The sequence below is a fragment of the Carassius gibelio genome, chromosome B9, assembly GCF_023724105.1.
Source record: "Carassius gibelio isolate Cgi1373 ecotype wild population from Czech Republic chromosome B9, carGib1.2-hapl.c, whole genome shotgun sequence".
Classification (NCBI taxonomy): Eukaryota; Metazoa; Chordata; class Actinopteri; order Cypriniformes; family Cyprinidae; genus Carassius; species Carassius gibelio.
Genome location: NC_068404.1, coordinates 23,199,315 through 23,217,655, shown reverse-complemented (window position 1 = coordinate 23,217,655; position 18,341 = coordinate 23,199,315). Strand labels below are relative to the sequence as shown.

The following is an 18,341-nucleotide window of genomic DNA, read 5'->3' as shown; positions in this document are numbered from 1 at the left end:
TTCGGATACAAATCTGTTTATTTCGGATGAAGTAAGATGCAGTACAAGTCTTTTGAGTTGTATAATTCCCCCTGCAGTGGAGTGTGAGCCACATTTATTGCAAGTATACCACACGACAGGAGTATGCTTCAATAAAAAAATAATGTACATTTGTTCTTACATTACATTCAACTGGGTTTTAAGTATATATATTTTTTTGCAAAAGCGTTTCATTTTGTAGTTGTGTCTAGGGTAAGATCTGAGTGGTGTCACACAGGAGGACAAAACTGAATTCAAATCAAAACTAGTCAACACAAGAATATAAAAATATTTTACAGAAGTAAATAAGGTTTTACATTCACACAAAGACAAGACAGTATGCACTGAAGAAATTAAGTGTTTAAAAACTGACAGTATGTTTGTAAGGGCCTTGTGATATAATCCTGAAACATGTTAAATATGCTTATTTAACCATCGAAATCTTGGCACCTGTGTTTGTGACCAGCTGCACTTCAAACCAGCCGTCCACACTGGACTTAATTATCCCTCTTCTCTTCAATGCATATGGAGTAATCCCGCTGGTCAATATTACACAACTATTACAAAAAAAATATCTCGAGCCAGCTGTGGTTGTCAAAAGGATGTTAGTACCTGAATGATTTTGACTTTTGTGGCTCAAAGGAAGGTCTGTAATGTTTACTTTGTGCTGTGGAGCATTAGACGGATTAAGGGAAATCTGAGGTATGGCGTCACTTACAGGGCAGTAAACTCACAAGGGTGTTTGAGTTATAAGCTAGTTCTAAAGTCCGAATTTTGTTGCAATTTTGAGGCAGATGAGGATTTTGTTACAAAAAAATTAATTCCAGGTTTTGGTGCAGAACTGCTACTATTTTGTGCCCATATTGTAATACCTGAAGTGTATTATTCTGCTTATTTTGTAATGGACAAAATGTTATCATGTAAAGTGCTTGTGTAACAATCTTTGTAAAAACAAGAATTATATGTTGAAATCACTTTCAAATCAGACAAGACGAAAACAAATCTAGTACTAAAAACTCTAGTTGCAATGGGGCGAGTGTATCAGGGCCTGAATCTCACAGCAACAATATACGGAATGTCTAAGACGAGGAACCACTGCAATTCCCTCACTTCCACGTGGTGAAAAAAAAAATCCACTTTGGTTACATGAACAAACTCAAATATGTCTGCATAGCTTTCCAGAAAAGTTATAATAACAGTGTAGCGCCACCGAAGCTGAAATACAGAATACTGACTACATTTATATAAATATATAAGCATCATACAAACATACAGAATGAATAACTAGCACACTCCAAATAACTATTAAAGAGACAACCATGGCTTGCAAAGAGGGGCAACAACTACACTATCTCAAGTAAAGCGTGTTGCAAAACTAGTCTGAAGGTGAACTACAACCATAAAGCCGACTAATAAAATACGTAAAAGTAGAATAAATATGCCCATTTTTGCTTTGGAGCTCTTACAAAAGTAATTAAAGCATGTATAGCACATAAGAACCAGAGCTTGTTTTTGTTTGTTCCCCCTGTGATTAGTTCAGGCAATTTTACAGCATCTTGAACAAAAAGTATAATAGAGGGAAGTACTGCATGCTTTTGTTTTTTACGTATTTCTATTCTAAGCTACACTAAGCAGAGATCCTTCTTGCCTTTGTTATTTTAGCTAATGGCTAAGACTATAAACTCAATGCACAAGCACTGCAAGCAGCAAAAGCATGCATGTTAGTAAAACAGATGGAACAGGTTTCGCGAAAAACACAGCATGTAATATTCTAATAGAGCATCTCATACGGTCTCTTTAAGAGTTATACAGAGTTTGGAAGTGAGGGGATATTGGGATCAGGCTTCTGCTCGGGTGAACAGAAAAGGAAGAGTCGACTTCGGAGTCTTTTATAGGCAAACCTGAAATACATCATATGTCCCATAGCTACGAAGGAAACCGAGATGATCACGAGAAGGCCAAAGGCCTCTGTATTTGGTGCAAGGATGACCATGACGAAATGTAGGAGATCAAGAAGATAGTTCATGGAGTTCTGAACACCATTGATGATGCCTCTCTCGGATTCAATCACATTCTCTTGGATCAGTTGGGTCACGGTCAAATCAAAGGACCAAAGACCTGAAAGCAATTCAAGAGAATCAATTAAAACACGTTGTGACATAAAAAAGCATCAGAGCACTTATCACAAACATTGCTTGTTTTTGGTCTCAAAGGTTGACTTTATAACTTTCCGGTGAAATGGATATCATCATCAATCTCCTCTTGACGATAATGGAAAAGTAAGTCTAAAAACTATTTCTATTGTTTCCTGTTGGTTGCTCATTTACTCACCAATTCTAGCAGCAATGACACCAGCGAAAAGAAGACAGACGGACATGTAGGACTTTACTTGTGGGGCTCCCTCAAAAACAGTGGCGTTGATCTGGATCAGCGGATCAATCGTAGGAACAAGAGTAGGACTCTCACGCAGCGAGCCACTGTCTCCAAACAGATGTTTCAAGACCTCGTCGAAGGGCGAGACGCTGAGATCGAAAGGGCTGCCAGGAGCGAAGACAGATGCTACACAGAGCACGAGGCAAGACAGTTGGGTGACTCCAGCGATGAAGCCGGTTCTGATCAGGCCACACTTCTTTCTGATCCAGGTGAAAGCCACCGTTCCACAGATTCCAGATATAGCTGATGCTCCCATGAGGAGACTGAGCACAGAGCCATTCAGGCCCTGAGTGTATGCGTAGCCCGTGGTGATGCAGTCGAAGCCCAGAACAGTCATATAGAGGAAAGACAGAGACATGCCAGCAAAGAAGATGGACTGGTTGTAATATGCCACCCAGCCATCCTTTATGGTGCGGATGGGTTCTGTCATGTGGTAGCAGCAACCGGTGTTCTTCTTCACCTCATCGGTTTCATTCATCAACTGGGAGCCTTCAGTCGGGCTTTCACTATTTCCAGTCTCTGCAACAGTGAAAGGAAAAACCACAAAAGTAAAAAGACTGATTGCGCAATGAACAGTTCTTTCCACAAACGGATTGAAAAATAGGATCTGATTCTGAAACAATTAAAACATTTTATTAATGTGCTAAATCTACAAATTTGTCCAAAAAGGAATGGTTTTTGTTAGTCAAAATAAAATAAAAATATTTTTAAAACTTTAGTAATATGGTTAGACGTTTGAGGTGAACACTACAGTTTGAGTAACTTCTTAAATTGATTAAACTTCAATTAAATTGATTATTTACTTCCAGGGTGTCATAATTTTAAGGAATGTAAATTTTTTGTAATGGAAGAAAACCAATAGGTAACAGGGATGTGCGCAAAGTGAGGCAGGTGAATATTTCATACTACTTATGTTATCTTAATCTTATGTTAGATAATAGCCTAACACATCCAAATGTGCTCAACTATAAAAAAAAAACACTGGATTTTGCCTTTAATACCTTTTTTTAATACCTTTTTTGTGGAAAGTGCTAAAAGAGGTTGTGGAATTACAAACCTTTTTGTACATTGAGATGCTTCAGCTCTTGGTCATCAGCGTCCTTCTGTCCTGCCTTGAAGGCAAGCGCTGGAGTCCTCTGATAAACCTTCCAAAGCAGGAAGTACTCCAAGCACATGGAGAACAGGTTCCAGCCCGAGATAAAACCACAGCCGATGAAATGGGAGCCGAATGCCATGATCTGGCCCACAAGCATTGGAGCCAAAATGTTGGTTAACTGGTCGATTATTCTTACAGTTGCGTTCATATCTAACCAAACAGAAAAATGAAGAAACAAAAGAGAGTGTAATTGTTAAAAACTGACATTTTCTGATCTCTTATGCTCATCAAGGCTGCAAATATTACATTGTTATATTTGAAGAAAAACAGTAATATTGTAAAGTATTATAACCATTTTAAATGTACACGTAGTTATTCCTGTGATGACAAAGCTGAATTTTCAGCAGCCATTACTTCATTCTTCAGTGTGACGATCTTTATATTTTTGTAACAGATGTTTTCACTAGTCTCTTTTGATCAAACTAATGTATCCATGCTATAGTTTAGATTCCTATCAACAAAATAAAATTGTGTGCTAACTTTCTTGGATTTCCTGTAGGTTCCTGGGTTCACTAGGTACATCGATGGGTTTAAACATAAGAGTCATAAGAACTGACAGCTGAAGTAAGCACACTATAAAGATAAGATGATTGATGGAATTGTAATGTATTTTATGAGTTTTCCTCAACTAGGTGAAATGAGTTTTATAGACAATACAGTAAGCAGGGAAAAAAGTATTTGAAAACTTAAGCCACATTCAGTTACATGAAAATTATATTTTAAAAATAATTGTCAAACCTATAGTGGAACAAGTCTATAGTTAACATGGTGAACTACAGTTTTGTTTACTCTGCTTGGATCTGACCTTATAAATCTACTTAAAACCACCATGAGACTAATTGGTTAAAATTAATTTGATATTTTGCTATCGGTAACAATTTTGTATAGGGAACAATTCTCACTTTTAACTAGTTGCTTATTAGCATGCCTATTAATGATATTAGCTGTTTATTAGTATGTTTAAAGCACATATTCTGCATGACTATATTCTACATCCCCAATCCTACCCAATACCTAAACTTAAAATCTACCTTACTAACTACTAATAAGCAGCAAATTAGTTGTTTATTGAGGCAAAAGTCATAGTTAATGGTTTCTTAATAGCGAGAATTGGACCTTAACATAAAGTGTGACCCTGTTATCTTATGGGATGAAGTTGATCAAATTTGAAGTTTTGTCCAAATATTTTTGGGCCTCTGTAAGGAAACTTAAAGAAAGTGAAACATTCCAAATCCTGACCTGCCAATTTGCTCCGATCATCTCCAGCCACCACCACAACCCAGTCTCTCTGGATGGAGATGGACATAGCTGTGCTGGCTAGGTTAGCGATGTTAGCAATGGTGATGACCATAATGTAGCATGTAGTCTGCAATGTCAGAGAACATGTAATTAAGAATATGTTTAAAATAGCAGCAAATATTATTTGTTGTTAGTCCACTGCCATAAAAAGCTTGACTTGGTTTTCAGGAGCAGTCCAGAACAGAAAACGCTTTTTTGCCTGCTCTATGGGTTCTCAACCTCAGTGACACCGGGACAAACAGCAGGTTTTGTTTGTTATTGTGTATGTAAAGTTAAAGCTTTCCAGCCCTTTAACAGACTCAAAGGACTAATATTGAGCAAGCAACATGCTTTCTGCTCACATGACAACCCTGAATTCTGCTGACAAGCACATCACCGCTTTGTTATCAAGGTGTCATGTTTCAGTAGCACAAGCTTGACAAAAAAGTGGAGTCCATGCAGAAAAAAGAAAGGAGCTGTATGTTTTATGACATTATTTCCTATATAGGTTAGAAAATATTGAAAAGCTTGAAATAACTGAATATCCTGTTAAACAGAGATTGTTTGCCACTGCTAGCTATGAAAGAAAACTTTTTTTCCCAAACATTTTAAACAGCGAGGCAATTTTAGAGTGAAATCATTTGCGTAAAAATTGAGCAAAAATTAAACTGGAGGCCACCGAGAACTGCAGCATGAGGCTTCTGCTCTTGAAAATGAATACTTTCGTTATTAGTACATACATCTAAATCAGTTCTGAGTGCTTCTGGAGAACTGTTTACACATTCAGCAAACACTGATGAATAGTGTCAGAGTTTTACTAGGAAGTCTTTTTAAATACTCACCAGCAACCATCCGTTGTATAAGGTAGTAAGCTGTCCTTTAAAATGGAAAACGCCCATCAGAAGGATACCACAAAGAATGACAGCACTGTTCTGGACAACTAAAGATGTCTGCGCCACTGAAATCGAGAAAGAAATCCAGACTAAGTAAAAAATGTAGGAATAATCACCATAATCAGATAATCAGAACTGATGCATGCTCTCAGTAATGTGTCAGGTTACACAATAAATCTGCATGCTCTGTGTTTGGAGCTTTGCCATAATTACCTTTCAGTCGGGGGTTTTTGTCCACCCAGTCACCAATAATAGCGCCCAGTAAGAGGACAGACCCTGCAACCACCAGTCCATACACGGCTGTCAGGAGTAAACTATTGCCATACAGCTCCACCAAAAACACAGCCACAGCAAAATTCCACATCCGATCCCCCTGTAACATAACGACACAACAATCATGAGTCAAAAGAATTCTGTGCTCGAAATATCACTGTAGTTTTACAGGGTTCATGCTAAAGAATGAATTGAGATAAGTATTTGGCAGCTTATATTAGCAGGTATGGATCAATACAATTTATATAAGACAACATTAATAAAAAAATATATAATGCACATAATATTCTCTCTGTCTAATGTAATAGATATCTATGTGTGTACATATTGTGTGTGTGCTTATATGCACATACAAATACATATGTATATGCACATACGTGTTAAAACATTTATAATATTTATACATTTTGGAGTAAAATCAATGACATTTCTGATCTTCAAATGGTCACTCTGCTGTCATGAAAAAAATCTAATTTATCCTGATTTTACAATAGAGGAATTTAACCCTTCAGTGAAAGGGAAGAAAATTTAAGGGACACAATAAAAAGGGATTAAAGGTAATCTTAAATTTAATCTATCTATCTATCTATCTATCTATCTATCTATCTATCTATGTGTGTTTAAAAATGCTAAATTAAAAATGAAATATAATAGTTAAATAATATGCAAATAAATAATTATATATTTTGTTATTCTGACTGACGCATTAAAAAAAAAAAAAAAAGGATGGGCTGTCAAACGGATGCAATGAGACTCTTACCCATGTTGACAGGGCATGTCCGAGGTAAATGAGGAATTTTGAAGACTTGAAGAATTCGCCAACTCTTTCTGAAAAGACCGAAATTCAAGTGCATGTTTATTTATTATTTTGGTCAAGCCGAAGGCGCTCTTCTTACCACAGCACTGGCAAACAAATTCGTATAACACTTACCACAGCAAGGTTTCTTAGATGCAGTTTTCTCCATTGTGCGTTGAAAATCGAATGTGTTCGATCGGTCTTATTGTTAGGATTTAAATGTCTTCGTATTGTCCAGGATGAAGGACAAAAGTAAACCCTCTCTGCAAATATTTCCTGCGCAAAAACACGAATATTTCCCTTCTCTCCTCTCCAAACTTAGCTATCACTGTAGCTGAAGTTGGAGAGAAATAACCTCTTCTAGAACGATTAAATGTGTAAAAACATATAAATCCCGAAAGGGCCAGACCCGCGCTCACGGACGCAGCCGAGGACCGTGTTTACCACACAGACCGCGGACAGACAGCTGCTAATATATTGCGATAATAGACCCCGCCCCTTGCCTTTTGCACTCAACAAAGACAGAACCAGTGACATGCAAAAAAATCGGTCCTGGCCAATCTACTGCTATATAATATATATATATATATATATATATATATATATATATATATATATATATATATATATATATATATATAAAACATTTTGACTGTGTATTTATATATTTTTTAAACAGTAAGATTATTAAGGGATTATATGATGCTGCTAAAAAACATTTGGTGTAAAGAAATGTGTTTATGCGGTTTAAGGTTACAAATCACATTATTTTCCACATACTGTATATTATTGTTGCTCCTCTATGCCCCTCCTTCTGAAACGTGTTGATTTTTCAAAGCTCATCGGTCTGAAAAGCGAGGTGTGCCGTGATTGGCAAGCTCTCCAGTGCGTTGAGATTGACCGAATACCTCAAGTGTGTGACAGAAATGTTACACCCCTTAAGATATTGTGATGCCCTGTCCGGCTGGAGCGACGAGACATAAACAAAAATACCCATTATGAACGTGATTTAAACATGATTTCCTGTCGTGTCCTCTTTTGGAAGGCCAAACAAAGTAGGTTCACTTTCTCAAAGAAACAGTGTCACACACCGCGGCCTTGAGTGAGCGAAGACCAGCTTTAATGAGCAGCGGCAAGCTTGCGAACGTTACAACGAGATTAAAAGGTACGCCTTCTTTCTTTGTGTCAACATCTGGATGGAGTTATGCAAATCTTCCCACATAGTGACATAGACGTGGGGGCGTGTTTGAATGAGGTGTTTTAGGGGGGTGTGGACAAGTCTTAACTTTGATAAAGAATATCTCTTTGGATTTAAGACTTTAGTCTTCGCAACTTTACAGATCTTTATGCACCAAGAGCTTGTAACACTCCAAAGAGAAAGGAAAACTTGAAATCGCATCATATGACCCCTTTAAAGAATTATCTTCAGCTCACCAAGCCTGAATTTATTTGATGCAAAATCAGTAATATTGTGAAAAATTTAAACTATTTAACTATTTTCTATTTGAAAATATTTTGAAATGTAATTTATTCCTGTGATTTAAAGCTGAATTTTTAGCATCATTACTCTAGTCACATGATCCTTCAGAAATCATTCAAATATCATTCAAATATTCTGAAATTTTACAAAACATGCCAGATAGATAGATAGATAGATAGATAGATAGATAGATAGATAGATAGATAGATAGATAGATAGATAGCACTTTTAACATTCACAATCAGCTCTGGAAGTTTTCTTTCTCACTGTACTGTTGCACTTTGGATCAATGACAGCTATTTTCCAACATCTTGGCAGGGAATGGCTCTTCGTAATAGTATTCAGATTTATTATATTCAGGTCAGTGTTTAGTGTCAGTATTAACACACAGCATTTGAGCACAGAAACAAACATAATGTGAAATAGCAGAAAAACCCCAAATCTACAGTTTTTCTAAAAGTTATGTATGTCCAGAATCACGATTTTGGCTTCTGCTTTTGGTTTGAGGGAAAGTTGCTTTATTACACTCACACTTACTTCTCCAAACCGATTATTGCATAACCATGAGAGTCTCAAAAGAGTGCATCTCAGTCTTTTATAACTGATAGTCTTAGTGGATGATCTTCATTTAACAATGCCTATGCAGAAGCCCATAACTTGTTTTTATATCAGTTTGTATCCATTTTTTGTGACAAGATAATGCATAAAAAGTAAAGTAATGCTTTGCTCCATTTGGTTATTTTTAAGTAATAACATAATGCAATGATATGCCACATTTAATAATCACATAACAAACACAGAGGATCATGTCGTTATGCCTCTTTGTTAGTGGTTTTCATATTTGTTTGCTGCAGTATTTGCATGGCATGACAAAGCAACATTTAAAACTGGTTTTGTGCTTCATTAAAAAGTCTGACGTTTAGGAACCCTCCTATTCACAGAAGGCTCATAGCTGAGTCATGCTGCACACAGTACCATCCTATCCACAGAAATTTGAGACATGGAACAAGATGATTCAGGTCAAAGACTTGGTATTGTTTTCTGTCACTCTGTTGGTTTCATAGCATGAAAATGAGCGTTACACCTTGCTTGCTCATATCATTTACATCTGCATTTAATCACACATCAATAAAATGAAATAATATGACACAGCAAAAATATTCAGGACCTTTTAATGGTTGTAAAGGTGGAAAACACATATTTGTGGTCTACATCTATAAAAACATTCCTGTGGCTCAGTGGTAGAGCATTGCACTAGCAGTGCAAAAGATTTTGGATTCAATTCCCAGGAAATACAGATACAGATAAAACATTTATAGTGTGAATGCACTGTAAGTTGCTTTGGATAAAAGTGTCTGGAAAATGTAAATTCAGCTATTTCAATTAATCTTGGTTTTCTTTTACCTGTCAAATCAGCAGAGGAATTTTTCCAACATATTTTAGTAACCCTGAATATTGAATATTGAATATTGAAGTTTTTCGTCTGATAAGGACCCAGACTTTACACAGGTGACTAGAATCTATACAGGAGCATATGACCACGACTGAACCCATACAAATAGTGTGTTTGTGATATTAGAGGTGGAAACACATAAGTAAACACTGTCCATGTGATTTAACACTTAAGCCTTTCATGAGTGACCACACATTTCAACAGAACTGTGAAGCACAGGGACTAATGCACAATCAACAGGACCACAAACACAAACACTGTAATTCAGTAAATGCAGGTTTTCAGTGTCATGAATGAGGTTAGTAGTTTACGAAACAGGACAGTGGGATCTAACTGGTATTAAAAATAGGAATGATTAACAAAACCAATGGATTCCTTCTATATTTAGCTAAAGAGACAACCGATTAAAAATGACTTCTAGTTGCCTGCTTTTAATATCTGAATAATTAAGTGCACATCTAGTGTGTACTTGCAATGAATCAAATTTTAATATATAGTTTGCCTGTACAATACATCAGATAGTTTTTTATCAGACATTAGACATTTATGTTGTTGTTGTTTTCTGGTCCCATAAAAGAAGGTTGATTTGGTTTTAAAATAATAATCATGTTTTTTATGGTCACCAAATGTTCCTCTTTTGGTGTCTTGACCCTGGAAATTTTTATAGCACATTAAAAAAAACCCAGCTTAACCACACACCAAGGGTGAAAGTTCACCCGATACGAAGAAAAAATCTACTAAACATTGCACTTTCAACAGTTACACATGAAAAAAGCACATAATTTGTGTTTGAACTGAGCCTAAAACACAAAATCATAAGCCCATTAGTTAAGATCTTCTTACAAACATAAAAAAAATAAAATAAATCCAAACAGTATAGGCTATAATTACTGTATACAGTATATTTATGTTGTGTTAATAACAGTACAATTAGAAAATGCAAATTGTAAGAAGATTTTTCCAATTAGAAAAATTAGTTAAATACAGTTTTACCTCATTTTTGTTTTGTTTGTGTGTGTTTATGTATCCCATTTGGGATGGCTATAATTTACTATTTATTATTGTGTGATATTTGATTAATTGTATTAAAGGCGTTAGGGTCAGTATGACCTGCAAATATTAATTATAATAAAAGTATCTGCAACCGGTTTCATTTCAGGTATGTGCAAAGTGTTATAAAACCTTTTGTTTTCACAAGAAGAAACCTCATGGATAAGGATTGCACATTTAAGATTGTGGATGTTGGTTGAGGCTGGAGAAATAAGCAGAAGGCTCCATTGTACCCTAAATACTACTTGAATCCAATGGATTCAACACATTTTTAGACTAAGACAGTAAAAGCCGGTAAGCTTTGACTAAACTTATTACCACTCAAGGTTAAAATGCAAACAAAACTCCAGTTACAGGGCAACAAAATATTTGGCTAACTAAGTACGTCATGTACACCAAGTGTTATGATATCATAATACCCCCTGAAGTATTGTAGGAAATCAGACAGGATAGTATCAGATAATCTAGACATCAGCTGTTTTGGTGGGTCCATGAAATATTCTAAAACATCTGTTTGGATATATAATGCTAAATATTGACCTATATTGTCAAAACATGTATATACTGTATACATTTCAGGGATATGTTACAAAACCTTTTGTCATCACAAGTGATGACCTCATGGATCAGGACTCTGGATTTAGGATTGTAGTTGTTGAATATTTAGTGTTGTGGGAGAAAAAGTCAAAAAGCTATATACTTGTATTTTATGGATTTATTAATAAAAAAATACAATAAGATAGTAAAATGTCAGCTTTGACTATATATATTTTTTCCTTTGAAGGTTAAAATGCAACAATGTGCTTTGACATGTTTTAGCAAACCTCTCTGTTACAGTGCAGTAAAAATATTTGGATATGTTTTGGATAAGATGTTTGATACAGAAAGGCTGGTATCGGGTAACATCAGCTTCATATACAGTGCACAGTATAAATGAGTACACCCCCTCTAAAACTCAACAAATTCAGCAATTATTCTTTACTTAGATGACATGTTAGGGTTCTTTGGAGATATAAGATTTTCTTATCAAAGTGATACAATTTTGTGTTGCGAAAATGAGTACACCCTCCTGAAAGTTACTTAAAAAAATATTATATGTGTATATATATATATATAGGTTTAAGGTTATTTTCGATCAGCATATTGAACCAAACTTTTAAAGACAAGTAATTCCCTGACAATTAAAAGTGTTATATAGCCCACTGAATCATACTCAGACTTAATCTCAGTAGTGGAAGCACTCGGGAGAGAACTGCCAGATGACTTATTTCTTAGCATAAAAGAGGATAATGGTACAAGGGGAATACCAAATTATTGTTTTAAGTGTGAAAATATAACAGAAGTAGCACCAGCATTCAAAAACAATGCACTTGTGATAAGGCTCCTGAAATACTCAGGTATTCACTTTAAGTTTTCATTTAGTGATGAGTTAATTTTTGCTAGAAAAAGAGCAGGAGAAATATCATGCAAGTGTTGCAGAGCCAGCAAAAGCTATGAAAAGAGTGACCCTTTATCTCACAGAGTATGACACAGCCTGCATGGTTGTTGTCACCACTAGAATTACCCACTGTAGCTAAAGCTAAATAAATTAATTTAACCTTTTCCAGGGCCCATATTTACAAAATAGAGACTTCTGGGAATCCATACTCTGGTCTCAATCATTTCGGATTCAAAAAGCATCCAAAATGTTCTGGTGTTGCTAGAGGAGGAGTACAGTGAGGAGTGCCTGGAGTCTCTTATATCTCCTAACCATACATCATTATTGTTGGGGTTAACGATTTTGTAAACACTTACGTGACGTAATTTTCAAGCGTCGCTGTCTGCTCCATAGACGGTATGCTTTCCCGCGTGCGTCATTCGTGTTCGACGAACGAGCGACTTGTCTTGCATATGGAAATGTTTCCTTAAATCATCGGACGTGTTTCGATATAAAATGTCCTCTAAAAACAGCCAGAGAACTGAACCTGGAGCTCAAGAAGAGCGCGCACCAAAGGAAGAGCTGAACAAGAAGGTTTCCTTTAAAAAATATTTTGTATAGACTGTACAATGTAATAATCATAACTTTATGATAAGCGGTCACTATTACAGTACGTTTAGCACATTTATGTTTCCAGTTAATGACTGTAAACACGTACGATTCATTCTACAGATAACAGAGCAAAAGATTGTTGTTGACGAGTTGAGCAATTTGAAGAAAAACAGGGTATGTATGTCGTCTTATTATATTAATAATGAGTCTGTCATATGGTTCAATATACATTTGGAGTAGCAGATGCGATCACTCAATTATAGATGAGAAAAAATAAACTACAGTTTGCACAGCTCCTACAGAACACCATATACTATATAAAATAAAAAAAACAGTAACCTGTAATAATAATATAATCAATAATCTTAGAAATCAGTATTTCCAATTATTTTAAAGTTTCTTCATTTTGAAAGAAAGGGAATATGCTTGTAATATGCTCCATAATACTTGGAGACAGTTTCCCAATTAAATAAATGTAATGAAAGTTGTAACAAAATAAAATGTAACACATTCATAGGAACAGAAAATTATAGAAGCTATTGCTGTTTGCTATCAGGCAGCTATACAGTGTCATGTTTTTCTTAAGAATATTGCATGTAAGAAGAACATGTACAAGATATCAAAGTGTATCTCAAGGTCTTCACATGTCATATTTTATATAAAGACGAAAGAAATTAGTTAAATTTTTGACGAATTGTAAGTGTTTGACGTATTTCCTGTATTTGGTCCAAGTGTTCAAATGAGGATGAAGACCACAAGTGTATCAAACTTTTCATTACCTGATGGTACACACTTTAGGTGTTATAAAAATGCAAATGCTTCCATAGCTTTGTTTTTATTTCAATTTATAAATGTCTGTTCAGTAGTCCCTATAAAACAACACAACCCAATTTTTGGTGTTTCTAATAAAAAAATAATAATAAATTCATGCATTTAGAAGACGCTTTTATCCAAAACGTCTTACAGTGCCTTCAGACTAACATTTTTTACCTAACATGTGTTCCCTGGGAATTGAACCCACAACCTTGCACTGCTAACGCAATGCTCTACCACTTGAGCCACAGTAACCACATTATAATTAGGTGACAAAAAGCATTTACAAATGTTTTTAAGACCTGGGATAGTCTTGCACACTTACTTCCTGTCACGCGCACATGCTCTCATATGGCCGAGACCACACATTGGTATTGGGACAAGGCATTTGTAGATTTGCTAGTATATCATGTTTTGGTACTCATAAGCTTATTCTTACAGAGTGTGTACACCCAGCAGCCCAACAGCAATATATTCTTCCTGGCAGACAAAGAAGAGACCCTAAGCGCTTGTAAAAGTAAGATTTATAAATGATGAATATAAATATAAAAAATATAAATCATAAATAATAGTTGTAGCATTAGAGTGCTTTCTAATACAGCCATCGTCTTGTCTCTTATAGAGGATCTGGATAACATGAGAAAAGAACTTCAAGATATATAGTGCCTTGAGATCATGTGTGGGATCTGCTGTGTGGTCAGTTGGACCACACCACATGATCCAGTGGATAAGCATGTCCATGAAAATCTCAAACACAGAGGGCCTAGCTCTAGCTTTGATTGTACAGAAACAATCTCAACCTGCAGTCTCCTGTTCTCTGCACATGTGCTTCACATGAGAGGTTCCCTGACACCCCAGCCTCTTCAAGATGACAATGGAAACATGCTTCTCTGGAATGGAGAGGTATTTGATGGTCTGAGAGTAGATCTGAGAGAAAATGATACCAAAGTTGTTCTCCATCACCTGTCAATGGCTCAGTGCACCTCAGATATAGTAGCTTTACTATCACAGCTCAAAGGACCCTGGGCCTTTATATATTACCAAAAAGAAGAGCACTGTATCTGGTTTGGGAGAGACTTTTTTGGAAGAAGAAGTCTGCTTTGGAAATTTGATCCTGAAAGAACATCTTTCACACTTTCATCAGTTGCTTCCATGCCAGTAGATAATATTCAGTCCCAATGGCAGGAAGTACCACCTAGTGGAGTGTACAGGTTTGACCTAACAGACTCTTCACCTCTAGGGACATTTATATTCGAACTTTATCCATGGGTTTTCCACCGTGACGAAGAGTCAAATGAAAGCCCGGAATTGAAATGCGAAGGTCTACCCAGCTCTGTCTCTGTAAACATAAATAGTTCTGGACTTTACCTGACCTCCCCTATTTGTCCAATGAACACATCCATTTTATCACTTACAACTGAACAAGTACAGAATGTCTCTCAAACCTCTGTTGAAAATCTGAAAGAGTTCCTAACAAACTCTAAAAAGAAAGCAATGGTTAGCGAGCTCATTGACGTTCTGAGTGAGGCTGTCCGTAAGAGAGTACAGTACCTACCTGCTCAAGACGAATTGGCGACCCCCTTGAATCATACGAAAGCTGATATTGCCATTCTTTTCTCTGGGGGAATCGATTCAATGATATTAGCTTCCCTTGCTGATAGGCACATCCCTGCAGATAGACCCATCGACCTTCTCAATGTTGCTTTCAAAATCCAAGAAGGAAAAGTGCCTCCCAAGTCTTTGAAGAAAGGGAAAAATAAGAAGAAAGACTGTGGTGCAGATGATACGCATTTGGATCAGCAGAGCTTTAACTGCTTTGATGTGCCAGACAGAATAACTGGTAGAGCTGGTCTGCAAGAACTAAAAAACCTCAGTCCGAAGCGCCAGTGGAACTTTATCGAAATTAATGTAAATCAAGACGAGCTTAAAGAAATGCGTCAGAAACGCATCTGCCATTTAGTGCACCCTTTGGACACTGTTTTAGATGACAGCCTTGGATGTGCCGTCTGGTTTGCCGCCAGAGGAATTGGAGTCATAAATGAGGGTGTTGAAGAACTTTATACTTCAGAAGCAAAGGTAACTTCCTTTTTTTCTTCCGTTTGCACTTGAATTATGTCTGAATGAAAACTTGATGTTAATGTAAATCCACACTGTATAAATGTTTCCTCTTCTTGCAGGTGGTTTTGACTGGCATTGGGGCAGATGAACAGCTGGCGGGATACTCCAGACACAGAGTGCGTTTTAATAACTCGGGACTAGAAGGACTCATCAAAGAGCTGGCTATGGAACTGGGACGAATATCCTCAAGAAATCTTGGAAGGGATGACCGAATCATTGGGGACCATGGAAAAGAGGCCAGGCAAGAATTACACTTTACAGCTTAAAAAATATTTAAGGTTAAAACCAAACATATAGTATTGTACATAATACATGTATTTCTTTTATCTCAGATTCCCATACTTGGATGAAGATGTAGTCAGTTTCCTTAACAGACTACCTGTGTCGGAGAAGGCTGATTTGTCTCTACCTAGAGGAGTTGGAGAAAAGCTATTGCTGAGGTTAGCAGCTGTTGAGTTGGGATTGGGACTCTCTGCTCTCTTGCCTAAGAGAGCCATGCAGTTCGGTTCCAGAATCGCCAAGTTAGAGAACAACCATGAGAAGGCCTCGGATAAGTGCAAAAGGCTTGTCTCTACATAATTTAATATTCTGATAGTTGTCTATTTCGGTTCTGTTCTTTTAAATATGAATATACTCCTTAAATTATTGGCTTTGGGCAATAGGAATGTGTATAATTGGCAATAATTCACAAAAGAAAAAAAAAATTGATGGCCTGTTTTATTCTGAATGTCATTACATGTATGTACTACATTAAATAAAGAGAAGGATTTTGAAGTTGGTTCCTGAAGTATTTGTCACATTCTATGTATGATGGAAGATTTCCCACATCAAATCGACCAGATATCCTGTGGACGTACACAGGCCTCCTAAAATAAACAGAGGTATTAATGGCATTGAAAAAAAACAAAAAAACAGTGCTTTATTATATGCCCAAAATTAACCTTAATATGAGCCATGAAAGAAAGGTCCCTGGTGCATCCCGCTCTTCAATGGGTGTATTCTGCAAGAAGGATTATATTAAAAAAAGTACATGATCGATAACAGCTAAATATATATAGATAAACCGTACCTTCTTCTCATTGAGAAAAATGTCCAAAAGTGGAAGCGAGGTTTGTGAAAACAAGTAAAAGCAAGGACACTGCAAAGCGAGGACAAACACATTAAAAATATTGACTCTTAATAATAAGGACAAACAGTACTGAAATATCATCTTGTGTCATACAATACAAAAGAAAACATACTGCATTACGTGAACTTGTTTCACTCAAGAGAGGTTTTTCCTTCATACACTGTACTTTAAGGTCCTCATCCAACTCCAGAATCCCGTATTTAGATGTTTCTGAAAATGGAAATGAAATAATAAGTGCTTTAAAATTTAGTGACCATGTGTTTAGCAAAGTCAGGAAATATAGTTCTGCTTACCCTCATCCTTGCATTGGTATGATAGCACCAAGTTGCTCTCTTTGTCTTTATTTTGCACTTCAAAGAACCTCTCTGTGAATTTCCTCAGGCTGAAATCCTCTTTGAATAAAGTATCACTGCAAAATGAAAAAAAGAGAAGCTCTTTCTAATTTTAAAGCAATTTCTAACATTTTCCTTATTTAATCAGATGCTGGTTATACCCTCCGATAACTAGTAAGTGGTCATCCACAGCACACAACTTGACTGTCAACTGAAGACAGGCAACAGCACCATGTCTGTCCTGCAGAGACAATAAAAAGTGAAATATTATATTTCACATCCACAAACCCTTCCATTCCATAATGCTCACCTCGTTTCTTCTTGTACCATCATTTATGATTTGAACATTGGGGAATCCTTGAGCCCACTGCTGGAATGCTTCATGGTAAAGATCATTGGTCTGTTCAACAGATTGTACAATTTATTATTATGTGCATAATAATCATGCAAGTCAAACACTACTGACTGTAAAAGCTCAATATGGTCATATATTAAAAATAAAAATAATATCTGCACTCACAACCACATAGACTGTGTCCACACATCGTGTTTTGGTCAGTGCCTGGACCCAGTGTGAGATAAGTGCACATGGACCAACAGGAAGCAGCGGCTTTGCAATGCCACCTAGATGTTTGAAATTCCCAGTTGTGTCGTTCTCGATATCCCTTTGAAGTCTTGTTCCATAACCTGCAGCTAAAATAACAGCTTTCATTGTCAGCTAAAATAAAAAGAAAGATACAACAGCATGTGGTTTGAAATAAGTTGCTAAAACTGTAAAGTTGTACACTTTCGGAGGCTTAAGCCGAGATCGCTTTCTGGGCAAAGGTAGCTGTTCAGTCTGACCCACGCACGCGCAGTACAAAGCACACATCCGCAAAACCTATTCAGCTCATGAATATTAATTACGTAACGAGACGCTGCAGATAGGGGGCGTTTATCAAGGAGCGCTCTAGTTATGTATGCGCTGTTTTGTATTCGTTGTTTAAACATAACTGATAGGAAGTCGAAATAAATTACGCGAATCGGTTTAATTTATTTTGTTAAAGGATGCTATATAATTTGTTGAGTTTTTTTTTAAATTACTTTTTAT

The 18,341-nt window shown here is 36.4% G+C and overlaps 4 protein-coding genes across 4 annotated transcripts; 2 read left to right on the top strand and 2 right to left on the bottom strand.

Moving 5' to 3' along the window:
* Window positions 1–7,307, bottom strand: LOC127965141 (solute carrier family 40 member 1). The gene is made up of 8 exons (XM_052565742.1): window positions 6,983–7,307; window positions 6,812–6,879; window positions 5,992–6,151; window positions 5,728–5,843; window positions 4,847–4,973; window positions 3,509–3,757; window positions 2,350–2,970; window positions 1–2,136 (listed from the first exon to the last, which is right to left on the bottom strand). Exons 1-8 carry the CDS (start codon window positions 7,014–7,016, stop codon window positions 1,823–1,825), a joined length of 1,689 nt encoding a protein of 562 aa, XP_052421702.1. The 5' UTR covers window positions 7,017–7,307; the 3' UTR covers window positions 1–1,822.
* A 5,363-nt stretch (window positions 7,308–12,670) lies between these two features.
* On the top strand, window positions 12,671–14,442 carry LOC127965466 (ASNSD1 upstream open reading frame protein-like). The gene is made up of 4 exons (XM_052566276.1): window positions 12,671–12,841; window positions 12,980–13,033; window positions 14,114–14,189; window positions 14,295–14,442. The coding sequence occupies exons 1-4, from the start codon at window positions 12,764–12,766 to the stop codon at window positions 14,333–14,335; spliced, it is 249 nt and encodes an 82-aa protein (XP_052422236.1). The 5' UTR covers window positions 12,671–12,763; the 3' UTR covers window positions 14,336–14,442.
* LOC127965464 (asparagine synthetase domain-containing protein 1-like) lies at window positions 14,348–16,568 on the top strand. Its single transcript, XM_052566274.1, has 3 exons — window positions 14,348–15,748; window positions 15,850–16,031; window positions 16,123–16,568. The coding sequence occupies exons 1-3, from the start codon at window positions 14,348–14,350 to the stop codon at window positions 16,367–16,369; spliced, it is 1,830 nt and encodes a 609-aa protein (XP_052422234.1). The 3' UTR covers window positions 16,370–16,568.
* LOC127965465 (uncharacterized) lies at window positions 16,491–18,128 on the bottom strand. The gene is made up of 8 exons (XM_052566275.1): window positions 17,772–18,128; window positions 17,562–17,651; window positions 17,413–17,492; window positions 17,213–17,328; window positions 17,032–17,129; window positions 16,860–16,928; window positions 16,732–16,790; window positions 16,491–16,656 (listed from the first exon to the last, which is right to left on the bottom strand). Exons 1-8 carry the CDS (start codon window positions 17,961–17,963, stop codon window positions 16,536–16,538), a joined length of 825 nt encoding a protein of 274 aa, XP_052422235.1. The 5' UTR covers window positions 17,964–18,128; the 3' UTR covers window positions 16,491–16,535.
* Between the last annotated feature and the right edge of the window lie 213 nt (window positions 18,129–18,341).

Bases quoted from the DNA above. Each gene is read 5' to 3' on its own strand.
- LOC127965466 (XM_052566276.1), top strand. From the start codon at position 12,764: ATGTCCTCTAAAAACAGCCAGAGAACTGAACCTGGAGCTCAAGAAGAG. The intron at 12,842-12,979 runs GTTTCCTTTAAA...TTCATTCTACAG, and splicing joins AGGAAGAGCTGAACAAGAAG to ATAACAGAGCAAAAGATTGT. The intron at 13,034-14,113 runs GTATGTATGTCG...TTATTCTTACAG, and splicing joins GCAATTTGAAGAAAAACAGG to AGTGTGTACACCCAGCAGCC.
- LOC127965465 (XM_052566275.1), bottom strand. From the start codon at position 17,963: ATGAAAGCTGTTATTTTAGCTGCAGGTTATGGAACAAGACTTCAAAGG. The intron at 17,493-17,561 runs GTGAGCATTATG...TTGTCTCTGCAG, and splicing joins ATGGTACAAGAAGAAACGAG to GACAGACATGGTGCTGTTGC. The intron at 16,791-16,859 runs GTACGGTTTATC...TCCTTCTTGCAG, and splicing joins TTTTTCTCAATGAGAAGAAG to AATACACCCATTGAAGAGCG.
- LOC127965141 (XM_052565742.1), bottom strand. From the start codon at position 7,016: ATGGAGAAAACTGCATCTAAGAAACCTTGCTGTG. The intron at 4,974-5,727 runs GTGAGTATTTAA...CTGACATTGCAG, and splicing joins TATACAACGGATGGTTGCTG to ACTACATGCTACATTATGGT. The intron at 2,137-2,349 runs GTGAGTAAATGA...AATTGCTTTCAG, and splicing joins TGTCATTGCTGCTAGAATTG to GTCTTTGGTCCTTTGATTTG.
- LOC127965464 (XM_052566274.1), top strand. From the start codon at position 14,348: ATGTGTGGGATCTGCTGTGTGGTCAGTTGGACCACACCACATGATCCA. The intron at 15,749-15,849 runs GTAACTTCCTTT...CTCTTCTTGCAG, and splicing joins TTTATACTTCAGAAGCAAAG to GTGGTTTTGACTGGCATTGG. The intron at 16,032-16,122 runs GCAAGAATTACA...CTTTTATCTCAG, and splicing joins GACCATGGAAAAGAGGCCAG to ATTCCCATACTTGGATGAAG.